Raw genomic sequence first — 23,682 nt, forward strand, 5'->3', positions numbered from 1 at the left:
TTTCAGGTGCTATTTAACATCTGCCAGGGATGTCGGGAGATGTTCATTTTTCTGAAGTTACTTTGCAACCAGAACATCCGCAAGACAAAGGAAAACCAACAGTATATTGTACTCTTTTGTAATAAATTTGTAATCAAAGTTCTGATTCACTTCAGACAGGATGTGTGGTTCTTTGGATTAAAAAAGGCAGTTCTCCAATTGCAGGCATGCATCAGAGAGCTCTGTTAAAAAAGGAAACTGTAGTTGTGCTAAGCCAGTAATCAGCAATAAGAGGAGGTATTGCATTCAGGTTCAGCGTAAAGTAGTTGTGGAATTAGTGGTGCCTTCAGAACAGGGGTAGAAGTCCAGCACTCCATGCAGCAGTAGGGTCTCATACGCTGCAGAGATGGCTTACAAGTGAAGTATTATGCATACTAAAATTGGGAGTGAGTGTGTGATATAACTTAAGTCATCGTTGTCGGCATCTGCATCTATCACGAAAGACAATGGAGGTGAAGTCAAACCTCTGTTCTAGTGGCACTGAAGTGGCCTCCCCAGGGCGCAAGCCTGGGCAGTGTTTGGAGGTCCAGGGCTGCCCAGATGACAAGAGCCCCCTCTTGGCCTCGCTGATGTGGTCCAAAGGAAAGCAGAACGATGTGTTTGGCACCAGCTTGGTTGCAGGAGTTACTGGAAGGAGGCGTACAAGGCATCTTCCAACCATCTTAGGTACTCCTCTCTGGATTTGTGTATGGTTTACTCCAGGCTTCCTCAACCTCAGCCCTCCAGATGTTTTGAGACTACAGTTCCCATCATCCCTGACCACTGGTCCTGCTAGCTAGGGATCATGGGAGTTGTAGGCCGAGGTTGAGGAAGCCTGGTTTAATCTTTAGCCTTTCTTCTCCTGAAGATATCCTGCAAGGCATTGGAGGTTTAAGATCAGAGTTTTCCTTCTCCTAGATGGGCTTCCTTCCCAACTGATGGGCCCACTATTGGTTGAGTCCACTCAATCAGCCAGAGCAATCTGCAGGGGAAGTTCCTAACTCGCCAAGGGTTTGAGACCCATCATCAATATGCCTCTGAATACCAGCTAGATTTTCAGAGTGAGCAATGTCTTTCAGTGTGAGAAATCTGCCTGGCTGTTGCTTTCTTACCCTAATTTCCTATCTTAAAACTTGACACCTGCCTGACTTTGGGCTCATCCACACCCCTGCTTCTTCAATGTATATAGTAGATTCCCCAAACCCTTTTCTGGTGCAGGAGCTTTGGAGCAAGCTGATCCAGTTCAGAAAATGTTGCTGCTGCTGCTGTTTTCACAGCTATTTTTATGTTGGTGCTATTGATTTGTGTTTATTGATCTGGTTTTACGTGTTTTGAATTTTGCTTTCTACTTTTATTATTGAGAACTGCCTTGATGATCTGTGTTGGGTTGGAGGGCAGGAAAGGAGTTCTCTGAAGAAACAGAAGTATAACAAACAACACAACAAAAGGCCTATTGGCACGGTCCAACCACAGCTAAGCTCTCTTTTATCACAAATATGTTATTTCACATCAATAGGAGTTTAACACAAAATCTGATAGTACAATAAGAGAGATGAGAACAGTGTTGTTATCTTCTCATTTGGCGATAAAACAAAAATAACCCCCCTCCACTACTCCCCACATCTATTCCTTTAACCAGTCAACATTTCCCAATAGAATGCATTTAGTTTTCAAAAAAAGGCAGAGTTTTGACATAATGAGAAAATATTAAATTAAAAAGGTCTTTTTGTGCATGGGTGAAACCTCAGCAAAAGAGTAACATTCAATTAGAAAACAACTCTAGAAAAGGCTGCCAAATTGCATTAAATTTATCTGATCTCTCTGTCTTACAGTACATGATTCATTTTTTTAATGGAGAAGTCTTAAAGGTCTTCAACCCAATTTTCGATTAGAGGCAAAGGACATGATTACCAGAACTGTAACATAATATGCTTTGCTACAAATGATGCTCTGGCAGTGCAGAATATAGTAGATTTTTGGAGCTTCCAGATTTCAAGGATGTGTCCCAGAAAAAAAGATGTTTAAATGAGAGTTCTGACTTGAAGGACAGGAGTACGTTATTTCTGTCGATGGTATCTTTCTAAAAGGACACAATAGTAGGGCCTTTCCAAATTATACGGATGAGAGTCTCTTGTGAGCCATCATTTCTGCACCACTTATTTTTCAAAATTCTTATATACAAAAGGCTTTTTTGAAGGCCAGTGAATTTCAAGTACAATTTTTTGCTGAATGAGCCTAAGACAACAGATGATATGGTTAATGATTTAATGGCATCCTTCCATTGTTGCATTCTGAATCATGAACCCAATTAGCTCTTAGGTAGTTCATGTTAGGTTTATGGCTATCAGAGATGATCTTATATAAGACATCAAACTCAGTCTAAGAAAAAAATGCAAAGCCTTTAAAAGTTTTAGGATTAATTGTTCAGAGGTACCAGTAGTTAGAGCAGCAAACAAACTTATAGAATAATCACAAATGCATTTGATTGAATCAATATTCTGCTCAGTCAGGAAGTGCATAGACTTGGATACAAAACTACAAAAGGGGTTAAAATCATAACTAAAATCATAGCTAAAATTCCAAAAATCAGCCCACTTTTCCCACTGGAGTTGTTTTGTAGAAATGCCACATTAAGTATTTTTCATAAAGATTGCTGTATTTTTCCATGTATAAGACTAGGTTTTTTAACCAAAAAATTAGGTTTAAAATTGGGGCTCATCTTATACACAGGTAGTGCTGAGGGGTGTTTTCTTAATTTGGAGTCCCCCAAAATAGGGGGCATCTTATACATGGGGGCATCTTATACACGGAAAAATACGGTAGTTTTGGTAGTTATGTTCTCTCTCTCACACTCACTTTAAATTGTAAATTATTTCTTCAGTATCTCAAAAGGCTATGGCAGCTTGGGCAACATGCAAATGTATTTAAATAAAAGGGAACAGGTGAATCAGTTAAGGCTGCGATCCTAAGCACTAGTGAGTGAGTCCTGTTGAGCAGAGTGGAATTCACTTCTAAGTTGACAGCACAAGACCTTAATTTGACAGAAGTCCTCATCTACTCACAAGGGTTTCCAGTTTGCTTCAGTAGTGACATTGGTGTCCATAAGAAAGACCAAGATAAACATCCAAAAGCAGTTATTTCCCACTCGTCACTTACATTTGAAGTATCTGTTTCTTTTTGAACTTTCAGAAATAACCTGATGCCAATAGGCAAAAGAACAATATCCCCCAACCCTCTCCCCCCTCCTACCCTCTCCTTTCCCCCAACTGCAAGATGTCTATGACAAAAGTGTCTCTCACCAAATGCAAACAAACTGTGAAAACGACTATGAATTGAAGGTGGAGACAACAGATGTACCTTTCCCTGTTTATCTGTTTGCTTTGTAACACAAAAAACCTCAATAAAACCTAATTTTAAAAAAAAGCTTATAGCCAAGTTTGTATCTATTCTGCTCTCTCCCCTTAGCAGAGTTGCTATTTGGATGGATGTATAAGGAATATATTTAAAATAAACAAATCTGGGCAACTGTTTTGCTGAGATAGGGTTGAAGGCTATAAATCAAATGACGGTTTTGAAATTTTTCTATTGCTCATGAAAATGAATGTTCTCCTCTCTCTCACTCTTTCTCCCACAGAGAGCTGATATAGGCATTTCCGCATTAACCATCACACCAGATCGGGAAAATGTGGTCGATTTTACCACCCGTTACATGGACTATTCAGTGGGTGTGCTGCTTCAGAAGGCTGAAAAGACGATGGACATGTTTGCCTGCTTAGCACCATTTGACCTCTCCCTCTGGGCTTGTATAGCTGGCACGGTGTTGCTGGTCGGACTTTTGGTCTACCTCTTAAATTGGCTCAATCCACCACGTCTGCAAATGGGATCAATGACTTCAACGACTCTCTACAACTCAATGTGGTTTGTTTATGGATCCTTCGTGCAGCAAGGTAAGGGGGGGAAATATTACCTAGCAAATGACAGGGAGGCCAGCTCTTATTATAGGGATGCAGAACCTGTGTGGCCCTCCAGATGCAATTGGACTCCAACTACCAGCCAACATGGCCAATGATCAGGGATGATGGGAGTTGTAGTGCAACATCATCTGGAGGGCTAAACATTCCCCAAACCTGGCTATGTGGCAGAGAACATGCTTTGCATGAGTACGTGTATGTGCAATTTATTAAGCTCCTAAAAGAGACTATGCCTTTTAAAGAGTTTGTTTAAAAGAAGAAGGAAAGGAAAAAAAGAAGACTGCCTACAGGCTTCTATTCTGGGAAGAGACATGACCCATTTTCTTTTAGTTATGCCATGTTTTATGATTTATGTGTGTACAATTTTGTAACAAGAAAAAAACCCGAAGGGCTGTCCGATGGAAAAGGGAGCCAGTTTGTTTTCTCCTGCTCCAGAGGGTAGGAGCTGAACCAATGGGTTCCAAAGAAAAGAAAGGAGATTCTGATGAAACATGAGGTATAACTTTCTGACACTAAGAACTGTTTGACAGTGGAATGATGCACTCTCCTTCCTTGGAAGTTTTTAAGCAGAGGTTGGATGGCAACCGGTCAGGAATTATTTGGTTGTGATTCCTGCATTGTAGCGGGTTGGACTAGATGGCCCTTGGAGTCCCCTGCAATTCTATGAATCTATGACTCATGATGAAAGTAGCTTGGAAAAGAATGAACGGAATAAGAAAACAGTGTGAAAAATGATTGAGTAAAGAGATGAATCCTGAAATGAGGGTGAGAATGGATAAGCTTAATGAGCAGCTAAGGAAAATGTATCTAAGCAAGATAGATGTGGCAGAGAAATAAGATTAGAGGCAGACAAGCAGAGAAACTGTGGTGGTAGAGAGTGTAAAAGAAGAGAAACCTGGCAGTGTCAGGCGATGAACTTGAGGGCAAATGCGTATCCTGAAGTCAATCACATAGAGCCAATCACATAGGCTAAAGGTCAGGGATAATAATAATAATAATAATAATAATAATAATAATAATAATTTATTTGTACCCCACCCATCTGGCTGGGTCTCCCCAGCCACTCTGGGCAGCTTCCAACAAAGATTAAGAAGACATTAAAATTTCACACATTAAAAACTTCCCTGAACAGGGCTGCCTTCAGATGTCTTCTAAATGTCAGGTAGTTGTTTATCTCTTTGCCATCTGATGGGAGGGTGTTCCACAGGAAGGGCGCCACTACCAAGAAGGCCCTCTGCCTGGTTCCCAGTAACCTCACTTCTCACAGTATGGAACCTCCTGAAGGCCCTCGGCGCTGAACCTCAGCGTCCGGGTAGCATGATGGGGGTGGAGACGCTCCTTCAGGTATACTGGGCCGAGGCATGTGCCTGGATTGAAGTAAAAAGAAACATATTCAGGTCTTTAGCGCAACCACTGCTACTTGATTGGTCCTCCGGTGTCATCTGACTCCCCAGAATGGGAGAATGACAGGCTATGTTATTCATTTCTGAGCTAAATTGCCTGCTCTTCTTTCCCCTGGCTAGCACTCCAGCAGAACAGAGGAGGGAGGAAGGAGCCAGCAACTGGTTCATGGGTTCTACTTTCAGGCTTCTGGCAACTGGAAAGCAATGAGAACTTTTCCCCTCTCACCTTTTTTTTATGCTTCTTTAAAGGACTCCATCCACTTATCTCTGTTCCCCCAAACTTCTACTCTGTGAACAGGATGGGCATGCGTCCCAACAATTCAACTCCTTTTCAACTCTCCTGCTTCTCTCAGTTTTCCTCACCAAGCCCACAGTTCCCCCTCAGCATTTATCTCAGCACGCTGAGAGAAGAGGCATGGCCACCAGAATGACCTGCTTCATTGCTGCAGCTTCCTACACAGACTTCCTCCTCATACCTATATGCATTTATCTCCTTCTGCATGGCTAAAATCATGCTTTCCCAGGAGCATGCAGTTGAATACATAAAGACATGTGTACACCTTAAGCTGAACAAGCAAAGAAGCATGGAAGAGGCAACCCTATCCCCCAGCCAGTGTAGTGTGTGAACTGTCTATGGGCCCTTCCAGACGGGTGATTTTTTTTACAGGTTTGTTCTACAACATGTCATTGACATAATAATAGTGCATTAGTCACTGATTTATACTGGATTGGCCACACATAATTCCACTTACTTAGTTATGCTGCGAGGCTTCACCAATACTGCTCCATCATTGCCATTTGGAGCGGCACACTTGTGCTATAGCGCAACAAGAGCAGGACAACAACAACTGGATGTTTGTGGTAGGAGAGGGTTACAGGATTTCAGCAGGAAGCTAAAGGACTGGAAATGTAACAGCATGTCCACCCAAAGACCTTTGAAGCTGCAGAACGTATTGAAGAGGGGATCTTGTATAACCACCCCAATACCATCATGAGCACAAATAAGCACAAAAGTGCAACAGGAAAGGACATGAATGGGAAATTCAGTGGGCTCCTTGGGGACGGTGGACTAGAAATTAAATAAATAATGTGATCAAGAATTATTACAGTACCCATCATTGCAATGGGCAGATCTGAAACAGTAAAGTTTGTTTCAAGCCTGTAGGATTTCCAGTTTATTAAGTAACAGTGTAAGAGTAACAGAACATTTCCCCCTTTGCAACTTCGAAACAGTCTCTGTTTCTGTCGGTAGTTTATTCAGTGCATAAAGCAAATACTGTATTCTGGGGCACAGTCGGAGAGAAACCTCTCTGACCTCAGCTTCAGCAGTGCCCTTGGGTCCTGTGGCTGACTTCGCTGACATGCTGCCTGCCCCGTCGGCTCGTTTCGCTTCCGCTCCGTTTGTCTTAGACCTACCAACTCTTCCCTGACCTTCTTGGCTACGTTCCCCATTCCCTCCAGCTTTCAAATCTACCTATATTATTCCCCAGTGTCATCTATCCTCTCCATTTTCTGAGTCAGCCTTCCGACCCATGCTCATTCACATATTCCAAATGGGTCACAGACTGTTGACTCAGCATTGGTGCTCACGTCTGGTGCCAGATTCTTTGGGTTTTGTTTCTTTATGGCTTGGCTGAGGACTTATTGGGTGCAGTGCCATGAATCACACCAGGGCAACAGGAAGTTTCAAGCTCTGAAAACAGGTAACGCAAAATTAGGACAATACAACTGACTGAGCAACTGGAGCAATAGCCTGTAGCTTGCGTTATTTCCTGCTGTGTTTCATGAGTTAGTGCAGGCATTGCCACACCAGAGATATACCGTGCTTGCTAATTCAGATGGCATCTGTTGTACAAGCAACTGACTGAGACTGCAACATAAATTTAGGTGAGATTCCAGGCATTAAAGAGGCTTGATTCTGTTGGCTTTGGCATTACTGTGTGCTAAACTTTAGAAATGGCTTTGCTTTGTACCCTCCCAGTCCTTCAGTTGCAGTTGGTATCTGCCTGTCTTGGGAGACAATGGAAGAGTACTTCTTTGGGGGTAAAGTCAACTCTCACTGGAGAGTTACAATGCCTGCTGTGGCTGTGGAGACTGATACTTGAGAGACATGTTTTATTGCAGGTGGAGCACAAGGAGGTGTCTGGTTTTGCTGTTACAGGTGCACTTATCTCTGTGTTCCTCCCAGTGATCATTCCTTCTGCGGTCACTGCTATGAATACACAACCTGACTGTCTGTCTCCAAGCACTGCAATCATCTGCAAGAGATTCCCATATGACACATTTAATGTTGCCAGCCTTCATTTCACATTTGCAGATACCTTTGTCATGTAGAGTTGGTCTGCCTACAGGCCTAGTGCCTGAAGCCCGATCCCATGAGAGCACATCCGTGGAGATCCTGCCATCTTCCATTCTGTGTACATGATCAAGCCAGCGTAGATGCCGCTGAGACAGAAGTGGCAATGCAGGCCTAGGTGGCAGAGCTTAGGAAGTGGCGGTTTCTCTGCCGTGGACTCTACTCAAGGTTTCTCTGTCCATAATATAGAATAATCTTCATCCCCATCCAATCTCCTTGCAGCTTTCAACAGAAAGAAAGTGGGGAAATTGCTTGGTTATGCAGTTAATATGGTTCCTGCAGTCTGTTTCCCTCTTCTAGAACAGGAAGAGTTCTAGAGCTCTGAGTAATATAACTTGCCCCCCCCCCTGCAAAATATAGAAAGCTCAAATCAGTGGTAAAAGCCACAGTGTAAGTTTTTGTAAATTCCTGAATTTCTAAACGTGAATCTTCCTCAAACACAGCAGCAGTAGCTACCGTATTTTTCGCTCTATAACACGCACCCGACCATAACACGCACGTAGTTTTTAGAGGAGGAAAATCCGTAGGCATGCCACCCGTAGGCATTTCCTCCATAACACGCACAGACATTTCCCCTTACTTTCTAGGAGGAAAAAAGTGAGTGTTATGGTGCAAAAAATACGGTAATTGCTAAAGGATATGTATATACCCTCCAACATTCCTCAGATGGAAATAGGGACATTTCTCATCCCTCCCCCAAATGACCCTCCTTGATCCCCTTCTCTGCCCCCCGCAGAGCATTTCCTATCAGAAGAAGGGTGAGTGTCACCAGCACAAATGCCCCCCGCCATCCTGAGAAAACCCCTTAATATTGATTTGATTTTATATTATTCTTTGGCAGATTGACAAAAGAAACACACACACCAATAAATAAATTTTAGAAAGGGACAAGATTAGATGCGGGCACACAAAGCACTTTTTTAAAAAAATCAAGACCCCTTGAATTTCACTCCACTTCAATCCCCCTTTCTTCCCACTCAAGGTGGCCCTGCCCTCTGCCTGCCCCTTAGGGCCAGCGCATCGCACGGTGCGGGGCCTCCGCAGCAGCAGCAGCAGCCTCTCCTCCTCTGTTCTCCAGCAGCTGCCACAAGTTGCCCAAGGGAGGAGGCCGGCAGCAGTGGCCATGCAGAGGCAATGGGATGCTCTCTTGCAGCTGCAGCAGCTGCCATTACTTTTGCTTGCGACAATCCTCCTTCCTGAGTTCAGCATTGGCAGGGGAAATCATCAACATCATCATTTATTTGTATGCAGCCTTTCCACAGTTAAAAAACAATGCTCAAGGCTGCTTACAGCATAACAAGATTTACATAATTACAAAAGTCATAAACAATAAATAAACCACATCAAAAAAATACACAACCAAATTGGAAACAATTTCCACATAAATCAAAATTTAAAACTAAGAATACAGCATTAACATCACAGTTTAAAATTATATAGGTAAAAAATAGCAGCAATTTAAACAAACAAACAAAATGGAGCCCTCTCTGCCCAGCAGCAGCGGCGGCAGCAGTCCTTTATAGAGCCCATCAGGCCCCGCCCAGGGCCAGGTGTTGAGTGGCAGGACTGGGGCCCTCAGGCGCTGAGCAGGGGAGTCATTCCTGGATCAAACTGGTAGTCAGTGTGGCTTTTGTAATTCCGGGACCGTCCCTGGAAAATGGGGACACTTGGAGGGTATGTATTAAGAATATAAAAGATTAAAGAACATCTTTTCAAAAAAAATATAGCAGATTTTCTTAAATTCCCACTTCTCTTCCATCATGGAATCCAAGATGGCATGACTGTAGTTTCCAACTGCACAAAAAGTTATGGTTAATTTTGTTTGTTTGTTTCCTTGCCCTTTTTTTGACTACACGCTGCTCATGGTAGCTAATGACAATTAAAACCAACCATAAAGTACCATTTTTGTTTTGTTTTTTAAAATCAACATAATAAAAGCAGAGATGAGCAGCAGTAGCCAATACAGAGGCTCATTAGATGTACATCTGATAAAACAAATGCCTGTTTAAACAGGAAGGTTGTATTTTTTTGTAAGGTTATGGTTTTGGGGTGGCAAAACACCAGAAAAGAGATGTGAGGTTCTGCAGTTTGTGAATGTCCTTTCTGGATTTCTTTTGGAAAAGTTGCATAGAATTCAGCTAGATGCCACCAGCATGACTGCACCACAGCAATGGTTTATACCAGGCTTCCTCAACCTTGGCCCTCCAGATGTTTTTGGCCTACAACTCCCTAGCTAGCAGGACCATTGGTCAGGGATTATGGGATTTATAGTCTCAAGACATTCAGAAGGCTGAGGGTGAGGAAGCCTGGTTTATACTGTAGTTTGCAACCAAAACTCATATTTACAAAGAATTAGGTTTAGCTCAGTCTGTACATTTGGGAACAAGTTTTATTGACCTTCTTCATCATCCTCCATTATGGTGTTTTTTATTTTTGTTTTAACAAGCGAGAGTCTAAAGAGGCATATCTCCTTCAAGCAGGACAAATTTTAATTTGGTTGAAAAGAAAAGAGCAAAGAATTAAATGGACTTGATATCAAAATACATGAATGTGCAGAATGACTGAATAATAGAGACACTGAAGGCCCGGGAATTCTAGTGCTACAGCTCAGAAGATTCATTTATAATGTCATCCAGCATTTCACATTCAATTTGAATGTAACAAAAACTATGTTAGCAGAAGCTCTATTGTTTACTAACCCCAGTGAATACAGGAGAGAGAGAGAGAAAGCCGAAAGTAATTCCCAATGACAGATTAACTGGCTACAGTGCTAAGTCTGGCTTCTATATTCACTTCTCATCTGCTTTCCAGGCTGCAGAAAAAGTATGTGGGTCTATTTATTTTAGAAAAGCAAATCTGCTGCCGTTAATTGTGATTGGCAGATCCTAAGCAAGGCAATATGGGACATTTTAAATATTGTCACGTTCGCTTAAGAAGGCTCTCTTGTTAGCTGATTTAAAACATGACAAGGTAGTCATTCGTGTTATAAAAAAAAAAGCACAGGCACAGGAACTTCTGTGTCCTGCATTGAAAGGAACAAAGCAGCACGACCGGGAGGCTACTGGTTCTTTGCTGCCTTTGAATTCTTTGTTTGGGGCCGCCAAACATGTCCTGGCCTTGCATCATCCTTATTTTGTATTGACTAAAGGTTCAGAACTGCACGCAGGCTTATTTCTTCCAGCCTTGGCAAAGATGAAAGTAGAAAATAGCGCTTTTGGAATAAAAATATACATGTTAGGATTTAGCAAACAGGGCATGCTGTTTAGATTGGAACAGGAAAGATGTTATTTTCACCTGCTACTTTTTATATTTTGCTCCATCCCATGTGCACAGCAGCTGTTGAGTTCATGTGTGGGTTTTTTAGAACTAGGATTTTTTTTTTTTTTTTGGACCTTTAAGACGCTGTTTATGTTTGTGCTTTTGGAGAGAAGCTCTCAGAGTTGGCCAGGCTTCAGTCTGATTCAAAGGTGAAGTAGGCAGGGCCAAAGTAATGTGGCTTACAGGAAGAAGCTGAGCAAAATGTTATATCAATTGCTGGCTGGATCTTATTTATAGCATCTTTGAGTTTCCTTTCCAGCAATACACAAAACTTGAATTAGAACAGCTACATCCAAATATAAACAAGGGAGACTTGATTAACAGGAAAATACTGTCAAAGCATCCAGGGAACGATTTTCATCATTAGTAGAAGAACTTTAATTATGGTAGCAGGACAGCAAAGTGCATGTTGAATGAATTCACAAGGCAGTTCCATCTGGATTTCTACTGTAAGATTTGTTAAAAAATGCAATTGCCAAACGAAGAGAAAACTAGAAAATCCACAACATTCGTAATGGATGTTGTGACTCTCTTACAACACATGGGTGGGGGACCTCAGGCCAAGGGGCTAAATATGACCCTCCAAGCCCCTCCCCACAGGACTCTCCTTGGGCCAGACTCCCTCCCCAGCCACACACCCCATTGGCTCTGCCTGGCTAGAATTTGTCCTTGAACTCAGATCGTACTTCTGGCTTCCATGAATGAAGGATAGAGAAGAGGTTGCGTGTGTAGAAACCAGCCTACTGTAGAAAGTTAAACTTTGCATTTGTTGCTCCAGCCACCTTTGTCTCTGGCTTCACCTACCTTTGGAATGTGGCCCTCAGAAGGTTGCATAGTAGATAATATGGCCCTTGGAGTGAAAAAATTCCCCACTCCGGGTTCAAAACGAGCAAACTTCTCTATGACTAACAGCTGCTCCCTTCACATTTTGAAAAGTAAAGGTCAGTCCCAGAGATCACAGTAGTGGCCTTATGAGATGGACTTTTCTATACATCTCATTCCTAAATTGTCACTTTTGAAACAGGATTAAAAGAGAAGCCTGCCTTCCATTGATGTGTGGACCCTGCATTCTTATCTTTTTTTAAAGGCTTTGCCCTTCCAGAAAGAGTGACTGTGCGTTTAATCCATAACCATGTAATTGCACTGAATTTTCTTCCTTCATAGATATTACCTGTCACTAGGACTGTACTTAGACATGAGTGAGGAGGGGCAGAGCAAAATAATACATGAGGCTGGGGTGTGGGTGGGTGTGGGTGTGGGTGTGCACAACTGTGTGTGTGGTTATGCGTATTTCAGATTAGGCATATGCATGAAATTCATGTTTTTTGACACTGCTTACAAAATACAACAGAATCCACTATTTTGTGCCTTCACTGGAGTGAGTATACATTAAGCGAGATTCAGAGAGCATTCACAGCATTACAGTGTCCTGGACCATCCTTTCCTGAAATTTACATATATATTTTTTGGTGGGGGGGGGGGGGAATTCAAAAACTTTTTACATAATTGCAAATCCTGCCTTGTTAGCTTCATATTTTCATGATTATGGTAATTAGGTGTTACTGGTCTCTTGTCCCCTGCTCCCTTCCTTCTGTTAAACTGAGTGCCTTAGATTTTCATGAGGGAAGCTGGGGGTGTTCTTTGTCTGGCAGGACAGAGTGTAATCCTAAACAATGGCTCAGTCATTAGCTCAGCTTAACAAACAATGAAGCCTAAGTACAAGTCTGTTGTCTCTGGCAATTGGCATATTTTCTCAGTTGAGCGCTGGGTTTTTTCTCCTCAGCATCAGGATGAATATCATCTGAAAGCCGGGCAGGAAAGCAAAGTTAGTACCAAAATATTGTAAGCATCACAAAGTATTGTGAAACGCTAACAAGCAGCAAGCAGTGTAAAATTTGATTCCCACAGGTGATCGATCCATGTGATGAACGTCCCTCTTCAGCCAGGCCTTTGGCTGATTGACATCCGATGCTGCCCTTTTGTATTGTGGGAGGGGGATTATTGGTTTGTTTTTGTTCTTATTTTTATTAGGTAGTTTGTGTTTCTTATATTGTAATTCCATGGTGTGAACTGCCCTGAGATCTATGGATGAAGGGTTATAAAATATCAGCAGCAGCAAGAACAACAACAAAGAAAGGGGTGTTTCTGTTAAAAGGTTACACACAGATGCACATACACTGTGCACATTCACACTGTAGCACATGCAACACATGTATCATACGTCTGAAATCAGATACCGTAAGTAAAATTACGTAAACCAAAATGTGGTACATATTAGTTACATGGCCGGAATTCATGTTATGAAACACACATCAAAGTTTTCAAAAACAATTACAAAATCTAATGCAGGCAAAGGGCACAGGGGTGAGAGGGCATCAACATTTTGAAAGAGAAAGAGCTGTGAAGGAGGATGGGCTCAATAATTCGTGAAAAATGAACAAAGTGAAATGGCATTTCAAATTGCATCCTACTTCAAACATATGTTCTTTACTAAAATTGCGAGCTGAGAAAAAGAGAACATTCAGGTGGTTATCCAATTTAACTAATATGAAACATTTAGAAAACTGAGAATCCAGAAATTTACCACTGAGGAAATCAGGAACATCTAAAACCATAAGGACAAAGGGCAGTGCTAACAAAGATTAGACAAAGAACCCCCTCGTCCAGTTGTCATAGGAACCAACCAGTTGACTCTGGGAAGCACAAGAGTAGAAGGTGAATTCAATAGCCATCTCTTACCGGTCACATCCACATTTTGTAGTTTGTTAAAGGTGCTGGGAATTGTAGCTCTGTGAGTGGTAAACTACTTCCTAGGATTCTCTGGAGAGAACCAAGTTGGTGAACGCTAATTTAAGCTATAAAGCCCCAGACACTTTAGCCTTTCTTCACAGTAAAGATCCTTTTATCCTTTGATCATTTTGTACCACTTTACCAGCTCTATTACATCATTTTGGGACTGGGGAGAACAGCAATGTCTTTTGAGTAGGAACAGCGATTTCTTATATTTTTCTCTCTCCTTAGGCAGAGAAAGGCTTCTTGTTGAGCTCAAGGTATATTACAATGTACTGTGTTGATATGAAACGGCAAGACGGAAGCCCTTCCCTGCCCTTGGGATTGGGAGTCTAGTATTACAGTTAATTAGGGGTCAATCAGGTATTCATAATGTAGAGCCTTTCTGCCAGGCACGCAAATTCATGACACCCATCTCTATCACCAGGACTATTTAATTACCACATTGATTTGCCACAGGGCATGACCAAGGGTCACAGACAAATCTGGATAGATTGCGACAAAATTTCATTATTACTTTGGGGCTAAGCTTCAACTTGTCTATATGTATTGCTCTTGACCCTCAGGTACCGAGAAAATAAGTATTTGAGGACAAAGCTTCAACAAACACTTCCGTGAAAATAGCTCATCTCAGACTGTAATGTGACTTGAAACCCTGTCTCATTCTTCACTGTGCTGCAGAACACAACGTTGGATGTGAGGCTGCCAGCTGAAGGGTCTGGCAGCTCAGTTGCTGTTGTCCTCTCTAGCTCTACCCTAAATACTGGCAAAGGAAAAGCTAAAAGCCCCCTAATGCATTCCCTAATGGAGTTGAAGCTTTCAGTGGGGAGTTGGCAAAAAGGGATGGAAAGGAGATGGAAACACCCATGAGAGCACATCAGAGGGTGTCTGTACTTTCAGTATTACTGGTACTGAAGACCCCCCCCCAGTAAAAAGAATTCAGTCATATCGTAAATCTTTCCTTCACCTACAAAGCTTGTTGCAGGTGACAACTAGGCATATTCTAAGGCAGGGGTAGCCAATGTGGTACCTTTCAGATGTTGTAAACTGCAGCTCCCATCATGGAGGAATAAGCTAGACCTAAATGACATAATATGCATCCCAGATTAATTGAAAATGTACCATAAAAGCATCCCAGGATGCTTTCCTGACCAGGGAGGCTGGGGTTCCTTGGCACACAAATCAAATCAGCATAGAAATTCCCTGAAGGTGGGAAGTTTGAAATCCACTGCCTTTTAATTGAAAATTATTGTAGCAAGGGACTAGGGTGATGTGGCGCCCTGTGTGAGGCCAAAATTTGACACCCTCTCCAGCCTTTGCCTGCATGTGCCTCCTTCCCGAAGTCAGGCAAGTGCTTCCCAGGCTTTGAGAAGGCACCCTCCTTAGCTCTGCACCAAGTCCAGGCGAACCGCAGGCGCTGCCCTAAAACTGCCTCTGCAAGTGACTTAGAGAGGGTTTAAGGACAATTACTCAGAACTGCATGGTGCTCTCTCTCTCCTACTTGCCATGTGAAAGAATGATGCTTTTGCTGTTGCAGAAGGCAGCTCTGTGCACATTTTAAAAGATAAAACAGTGTACAGAAAGGGGATGTTAAGATATTGCATGTTTGACCATGAGCTGTAACGTTGACCCTAGGATGCACAAAGCAGAACTGATGTTTTATTGAAGAAATTGACATATTTTGTTTTGCTTGATTGCTTGCTAACAGGCAAAGATGGGCACCTGATGTGTCTCTAGAGCAGGGCTGGGGAACCTCTAGAGGTGCTCTGAAGAAGAAGAAGAAGAAAGGCTTATCTGTTTAACTGTCATATGGCACTAAAGGCAGCTAAGGATAAAATACTATTAGTAGTAGTAGTTTCAGTATTATCATTATCATTATTAATTTATATACCACTCTTTATGAAAAGATCCCAGAGTGGTGTTCAGCATTAAGAACACATTTTACAGAACATAAAAATAAGGACATAATAAGAAGTATACCAATAGACAGCATGATAATAAAATAATCATAATAACAGTGTCCCTCCTGCAACCAGCATTAACAGGCCAGATTATTTAATGGCCATAGGCCTTGGATATATGTTAAATTACAGTCAAAACTTTGAAAAAAAGTGGGGGCAGGTTGGTAAAGCTTCAGGGAAACCCTCTTTCTGGCCCTCAAAGGCATAGCTGGATGATGTTTGCAGGCTAGTAAATTGTTTTTATATACAGTAATTGCAGTGATGTTTCACCGACTCGTTTTTTATGTTTTGACCGCTTGTTTGTGTTTTACTGCTAGCTGCCTTGGGCACCATTTTGATGGAAAGACGGGATACAATTTTTGATGGCTATGCAAATATAGACATGTTCCTTCCCAGAACACTGTACAGATGAAAGCTAGGCAAAATGGTTAATGAAATGCCTCCTGGAACAAAGTCCTGGTGTTATATTGGGGTGGAGATGTCTTCTCAGTGCACAAGGTTCTGGGCAGGTGATTCTGCTTTTCACACTAGGATTGAGTGTCTGGCTGCTTCCCTTCTCCCCCATGGTTTGCAAGAGATATTTGCAAACTCAGAACTTAGTGGTACTCGTACAATACCTACTTTGTATGCAGAAGATGTTGGGATCAATCCCTAGAAGCATCTCCAGGTGGGGCTGTGGAACTCCTGCATGAAATGCTGCAGAGTGCTGCTGCCAGTCAGTGTAAACAACACTGAGTTTGAGTGACTAGTGATCTGACTCAGTTTAAGGCAGCTCCCTCTTCTCCCAAGGAAATGGATCCTATAGCAGCCATTCCTGAAACTACCTATCTATCACCCAGAGAAGTAGGCAGCTACATGCATGAAACAATGGAATGGCATATTCCATGTTTTGGGTGGAAGAATCACTAGATCTTGAATGACTGGTCACATTTAGAACTTAATGGCTCCCGGTGAAATTTCTAGAAGTTCAATGTTAAAGGAATCGATCTGGCTGCTCTGTCTTCAAATTCCATTACATAAGAGCAGTGTGTTATTCAGCATGAGACTGATTCTGGGTGATTATAGCCTTCCCCCCGTTGCTTAAAGCCATTCATTGTTCAGTCTGGTTCCTTATATTTACCACCCAAGACTTGTAATAATCTCCAAAAACGCACTGCCTGGAGTGTACAGTAGCTTAATAAATTGCTCTGTCTTACTTATATTTCTCTTGGCATATCCCTGCTGGTGGGAAGCGATAATCCTGCAACAACGTTCTTTTCTGTTGACATTTATTCTTAATTAACCGTGCACCAATCTCTGTAGGTTTGTAATTTTCCAGAAGAAAATGTGCGTGACCAAAACTGTTTTGAATAGGAGTCACCCACTGTGACATCTTCACAAAGTATGCTACCTAGCTTGTTGATGTTGTTTTGCATGGCTGGGAATGGGCAGCAGTAGAATGGCTCAGATTATAAACCACAGGCCTTAAATCCACAAAAATAGCATTTATTGGCCATTCTGTAAAACAGGGGCGTGGAATCAGTGGTCATCCGGATGTTGGTGCACAACAACTCCCATCACCCTTGAACCAATTGCTATGCCGGCAAGAGCTGATGGGAGCTGAAGTCCAAATGACACCTGAAGGAACACAGATTCCGTCATCATTCTGCAATTCAGCCTATAACACACACATGCAACTGGAGCAATGGACAGCTCTGCTTCTTTCAAGAAAATCTATTCACATTATTTGTTAAAACCCATTTAAAGGAAGAAACCCTATCAAGATACAATTTACTTTGAGGTTCGGGCTACACTAGTGTACAGATGACTTACCTTTCCAATGGTTGAAAAGTGACCATTTAGAGTACTTTTAACATTGATGTGGGGCAATCTTAGCATCCGAAGAGTAGATAATGACTCTTCATGTCCTATTCTAACTATTTTTCAGAAAACTAGGAGGAACAGGTCATTCAACTTTGGCTGAGACTTAGTTCTATGCTGTTTTGTAATTTCACTGATGCATTTGTTGTCATGGCAGACAAGGTGAAGCAACTGCCTCAGGCAGGAGGATCCATCCAGTCAGCAGATCCCAATGCCGACCTTTCTTCCATCCCTTGTTCTTGTTGTAGATATTCCCTCCCTGCTTCTTCCCTGGCAGAGAGGGAAGCACAATTTTGGGGTCCACCTCAGTTGCCAAAATGTATTGGGCTAGCTCTGTTGGTTGTTATACATATTTGGATTGCTATGCTATGCTATGCTATGCTATGTTATGATGTTGGAGGGGGCTTGAATCCTCCATTGTATAGGTGTGTTCTTATTAATTAATCATTCTTGTTGTTTATTAGTTTGTGACTTGGTTATTTTACTCAAACTACCATTCAGACTTTTTTTTCTGAACCAGGTTTTGAAATTGAGTCAATGGCAGACTGGACTCAGACAATTGGTCCATCCATATTAGTATATCTGTTGTGTGTAGTTGCTCGGTCCCAGTTCCTGTCAACCTAGCAGTTCGAAAGCATGTCAAAGTGCTAGTAGATAAATAGGAACCGCTCCGGCGGGAAGGTAAACGGCGTTTCCGTGCGCTGCTCTGGTTCACCAGAAGTGGCTTAGTCATGCTGGCCACATGACCCGGAAGCTGTCTGTGGACAGACGCCGGCTCCCTTGGCCCATAGAGCGAGATGAGCGCCGCAACCCCAGAGTCGGTCACGACTGGACCTAATGGTCAGGGGTACCTTTACCTTTACCTTTATGTGTAGTAATGGGGCTTCAGGGCCTCCCCCATTCCTGCTTATGTTCTTTAAAGTGAAGAAGCTAGGGACTCTACTCAGACCCTTCTGCATGCAAAGGATGTTCTGTTCTACTGAGGTAGGGCCCTTCCCGGTGAGTTTGTGATGATTGCAAATAATTCTTCGAATGGTTATGTAAATTCTGCCTATATGTAGATCTCTAAATATAGCTGATTACCATTCAGACACAAATTATGGGTAGTGTCATTATTCATTTTGTGTTTTAACTAAGAGAGGAAATACACAAGGTGCATTTACATGCAGTCCTGTTCATCTGTAAAGGTACAGGTAAAGGACCCCTGAGAGTTAAGTCCAGTCGTGAACGACTCTGGGGTTGTGGCGCTCATCTTGCTTTACTGGCTGAGGGAGCCGGCGTTTGTCCGCAGACAGTTTTTCCAGGTCATGTGGCCAGCATGACCAAGCTGCTTCTGGCGAAACCAGAGCAGCACACAGAAACGCAGTTTACCTTCCCGCCGGAGTGGTACCTATTTATCTGCTTGCACTTTTTGGTGTGCTTTCGAACTGCTAGGTTGACAGGAGCTGGGACCAAACAATGGGAGCTCACCCCATCGCGGGGATTTGAACCACCAACCTTCTGATCGGCAAGCCCAGCTGCAAGTCAGCTAATTTGCCATTTTTGCATAATTTAAGAAATAAAGATAAATCACTTGAGAGTAACCTCTGTGCTAGTTTGCCTTTGAGATTTTCAGATTATGTAGAGCTTCAGCAGGACCAAGCATTTTATTTTTGTGACACATAAATATGTAAGTATCTGCCAACACATATGCAAATAGACCTTCTTTCATAGAAAGCAATCCATTCATGCTGAGCCACAAAATCTGAATAAAAGAACAGCTCTCATTGCATACAAAATATTAACTTGTTTCCCAAAAACTTTGTTGATGTATAGGGAGCACAAGTGTGACTTGTTAATTAGATTACTGCCATTTGTTGTCAGCCATCTTCAGTTCCCATTGATAATCACATTTATACTGAACATGTGTGGGCTCAGAAAAAGAATCACATCCACTGGCCCTGGCCCTGATCTCTGCACTTTCATTCAAACGTCAGGCTAGAGCAGATGTCTATACAAACTGCATGCAAGTAAGCACTATATGTGAGATCTGTACCCCATATTTTGCAAATACTGAGCCTACTTTTGGAGAACATGTATGCACCTATGGCCTGCTCATAAGTGTGGACAAATGCATAGAGACCAGGTGGGACCATCAAACACGATCCTGATTCCCTCCTATGTGTTTATTGTGTTTATACTTAAGAGAGCTACTGTATCAATTTTTCATCCGTAAGAAATTTGTCCATATGTTGCATCTGTGTTGGGAAGATATAAATACAGCATTGCTAATGCATTATGCTAACATTGCTTTAATCAGGTTATTATTAAAGGACTGTTTGATCTTTAAGGATGTTGATTTAATGGGAATTAATTTAATGATTGAATACTGTTTGTGCAGTGTTATCACCGGTAGCGATGCAGAAAATTGGAATCTCAGCTCAGTTAGAAAGAGGTTAGACTTTCCTGTTATCACAGTGGATCCTGATGCTTATGGAGTGAACTTGTTAGACCTCTATTTTATGATTTCAATATATATTTAAATGCATTGGTTTTATCTAAAAGTCACCGAGTACAGGAAGTTGGGTAACTGTTTTTATTATTACGCTGTTCTCATTTTATTTCGTTTTATTCTACTCTTTTTAATCAGTGACCTGAGTTCCTGTCTAAACTAGACTTATGAAAGCTCCTGAATTTTCTATTCTTTCTCCCTAGACACTCACAGAAAAAACACACTCTTTTTTCTCTCTCTACATTCCTCTCCCCACCCCTGCTAATCAGGCACAGAATAAAGGAAAAGAATGTTTCATATGAAGGTTTGTAAGGCTGAGTGAAAGATAGCTGCCTAAAGAGATCAGCAGCTGGCTAAGCTCATTTGTACTGGATATTATAAAAGAAATATTCTTTCACACATTCTGCTCATGCCTTAAAAGCTCATTCATGTAGCTTGATCAGTTTTGAATTAACAGCAGAGCATGTTGTGGAAATCCAGCGCTGCAAACTCGCAAATATTATGCATATCCCAACATTTGCAGGCCCAGGTCCCATTTAAATTGTTACAATGGCTGATATCATGAAGTTAATTTGACCTATACAAAAATATGTACAACCAAAAGGTAGTTTTCAACATGATAAAACTTGTGACATCTAGCCATTTAAGCTTATACACTTTGGCGCATAAATATGCAAGGAGGCCAAATCTTCTAACAAAGAAGACTGAGAAGAAAACCCACATAGAGTGAGACCTTGTCCAATGCACTTTGGCAGAGAGATTAATTTCCAAATGCAGGAGGCATTCGATTAGCATTTTCAGTGCAACTTGGCAGGGTGGTCCAGAGTGTGATGGCACAAAGTAGCTAACAGCACAATGCTAACCATGTTTACTCAGAACTCAAATTTTGTTGAATGCATTGGGATTTACTTCCAGGCAAATTAGGTTAGGATTGCAGCCTGTATGCTGGGCTACTCTCATCTGTAGCCTAATGCCACAAAAAGAACAGATGACCTATCATCCATCAAACTAAAGGTGCAACACCTGCTTTTCACTGGAAGCTCCACCTCCTTCGAGGTCGTTTTAGGTTTCCCCACAAAGGGCAGATTTGGGGTGTTGCCCTTAAACATGATTTCCAAGCACTGTAAAAATAATAATTAGATTATGAATCTTTACAAGGTACCCAGTTCTTCCAAGCTCCACGCTGTATAAACTCACCTTTAAAATTTCCCTATTGTGTTGAGTCATTCTGAGGTGGTCCTCAATCTGCCTTATCCTCTATAAATTTGTCTAATCTTCTTTTAAAGCCAAGTTGGTGGCCATCACTACATCTGGTGACAGCAAATTCTGCAGTTTAACTATGTATTTTGTGAAGACATACTTCCTTTTGTCTTCCCCGACCCTTCCAACATTTGGCTTCATTGTATGGCCCTGTTATAGAATTATGGGAAAGGAAAGAAACGTATTTTATCTTTCCACTTTCACCATACCATGCATATTTTAGACACTTTCATCATGTATCCCCTTTTCTCTAAACTAAAAAGCCCCAAATGTTTCCTGATAGGCGAGTAGCTCCAACCCCTTGAGGTTTAGTTCAATAATACATTCTCTAAACACATCAATATGCATCTTTATTTAGTAATTCCCACATAACAGCTTTGGACATAGTTTACTGTGGTACAGAAAACACTCTTGGGTGATCACTACTAAGCTACTTGCAGTGAGAGTTGGGATCAATGCAAAGACAGCTAAGAAGGATGTCAGAAATTGAGGTAGATTTCTTGGTGTTGTTTTTAGCAAATTCACAGTTCCTTATTACCTGGCACTTCATTTATACAAATAAAGGAGTTAAGTGCACCGTGCAACATCTACAGAGAAACCTTGTGACTGGGATTAGTATACAGACAAATTCATACAAATTAAAATTTTGCTTTAAGTACTCAGAAAATGTTTCCCCAGATTAATCTAATAAAAGTCACATGGAACCACAGATGGGGAGCATTTAGTCTGGAAGGACCATAGTTCAGTGGTAGAGCATCTGCCTTGTATGCAGAACCCAAGTTCAATCCCCAGTATCTCTGGGTAGGGTTGTAAGAGAACCCTGCCTAGAATCTCCTTATCCTTAAACTGCCTGTCCTTTTATACACATAATGTACAAATCGCACATTGTACACACATGATTTGTGTGGTGCCATACATGCGTACTCCCAGAGCAGGGCTGGATTTAGATTTGATGAGGCCCAAAGCTACTGAAGGTAATGGGGCCCTTTATATGTCCTGCTGTCTTTTGTCAACAACAAATTGCCACTGTTTTTGTGTTGAATATATGCCATATGGTAATTTATGGACCTAATAGGTATCTAAAGCCATTTTATTTGTTTTTTATCTTATATTTTGGAAATGTACATCCAGGTTTTTTTTTCTTTAAATTTTTTGGGGGTCCCCAAGAGAGTGGGGCCCTAAGCTATAGCTTGTTTAGCTTATACATAAATCCGGTACTGTCCCAGAGGCAGTTCAGGGTCCTATAATGTAAGAAAAATGTTATTATGGGCTACGTCTTGGATAGCTTGCAAGTACTATTATGACTTGTTTGCTCCAGAAGGATTTTTCTGCAGTTCACCTCCCTCTGAAGGCTGCATTGCATTGCTCTATGCCATTGACTAATGAGTGGGACTGTCCTACATTACAGGATTGGATTGCCCTTAAGGTTTCTTTTTGTGGTTATTTGATGTCACTACATTCTCCAGGAACACTCGGAAAGATGTTACCCATAGTATGTCAGCTGCAGAGACAATAATTTCTTAGAGTTTGGCAGATAGTTCACATTTTGTGGATACTCAACCATTTCACATATAAGATTTGCACACATGATTGCTAAGGCCATGCTGCAGGCTACTGCAGAAATCAAGGGATTTTACTCAAAAGTGAATAATTAACAGGTGTAGGAACTAGACTCAGATGAGAAAAGTACTAATTAATATTACTTCTATTATTGCAGGAGAATGCAACAAGCCATCTTTTGCCCCCCTAATCTTCTTCCTCCCCTTCCTTTTTGCGAATGTTCATCCATGATGAAAAACGAAATGTCAGCCCCTGAGGCTCATTATCTGTTGTTGTTTTTAAAGCATGCAAAGATCAGGCTGGGGGGGGGGGGGCTTTAAAAAAAAGAACTGCAACACTTGTCTACATTCTGTAAATTTGTTTCAGTGTAGATTGTCCTACAGAAATAATTGGTGTTCTCATTATCTTCCTGCTAGTAACATGAACAGAAACGAAAATTGGGTGGGTTGGTGAAAACTGCAATATTCTGCAGCCTAAGTGGAGAAAATGTTAAAGGATAATACTAATAAGAAACAAATGTGGAATTTTCAAGGCATATATTTCTCCACCAAATTGCTAGTTAGATAAATGGACTTGCAGGACTCTGTTTCAGGAATGGAATCTTGCAAGTTTTCTTAGGAAATAATAGTCCTGCCTTGCAAAACTGGATAAAAAGTAGACTTTGAGAGGGCAGGACAGTTGAACAGATGGATCA

General features: G+C 41.6%; 1 protein-coding gene across 5 annotated transcripts in view; it reads left to right on the forward strand.

Annotated features, from left to right (window-relative positions):
* The window catches only part of GRID2 (glutamate ionotropic receptor delta type subunit 2), a 798,573-nt gene that overhangs the window by 636,521 nt on the left and 138,370 nt on the right, over window positions 1-23,682 (forward strand). For all 5 annotated transcript variants that reach the window (XR_013394137.1, XM_028743834.2, XM_028743835.2 and 2 more), the window contains exon 11: window positions 3,653-3,965. Coding sequence is in view for 4 of the 5 variants with exons in the window: in XM_028743834.2 (XP_028599667.1) it covers window positions 3,653-3,965 (313 nt within the window). In the remaining variant the exon portion in view is untranslated. The remainder of the gene's footprint in view (window positions 1-3,652; window positions 3,966-23,682) is intronic.

Source organism: Podarcis muralis, chromosome 9 (assembly GCF_964188315.1).
Source record: "Podarcis muralis chromosome 9, rPodMur119.hap1.1, whole genome shotgun sequence".
NCBI classification, from domain to species: Eukaryota; Metazoa; Chordata; class Lepidosauria; order Squamata; family Lacertidae; genus Podarcis; species Podarcis muralis.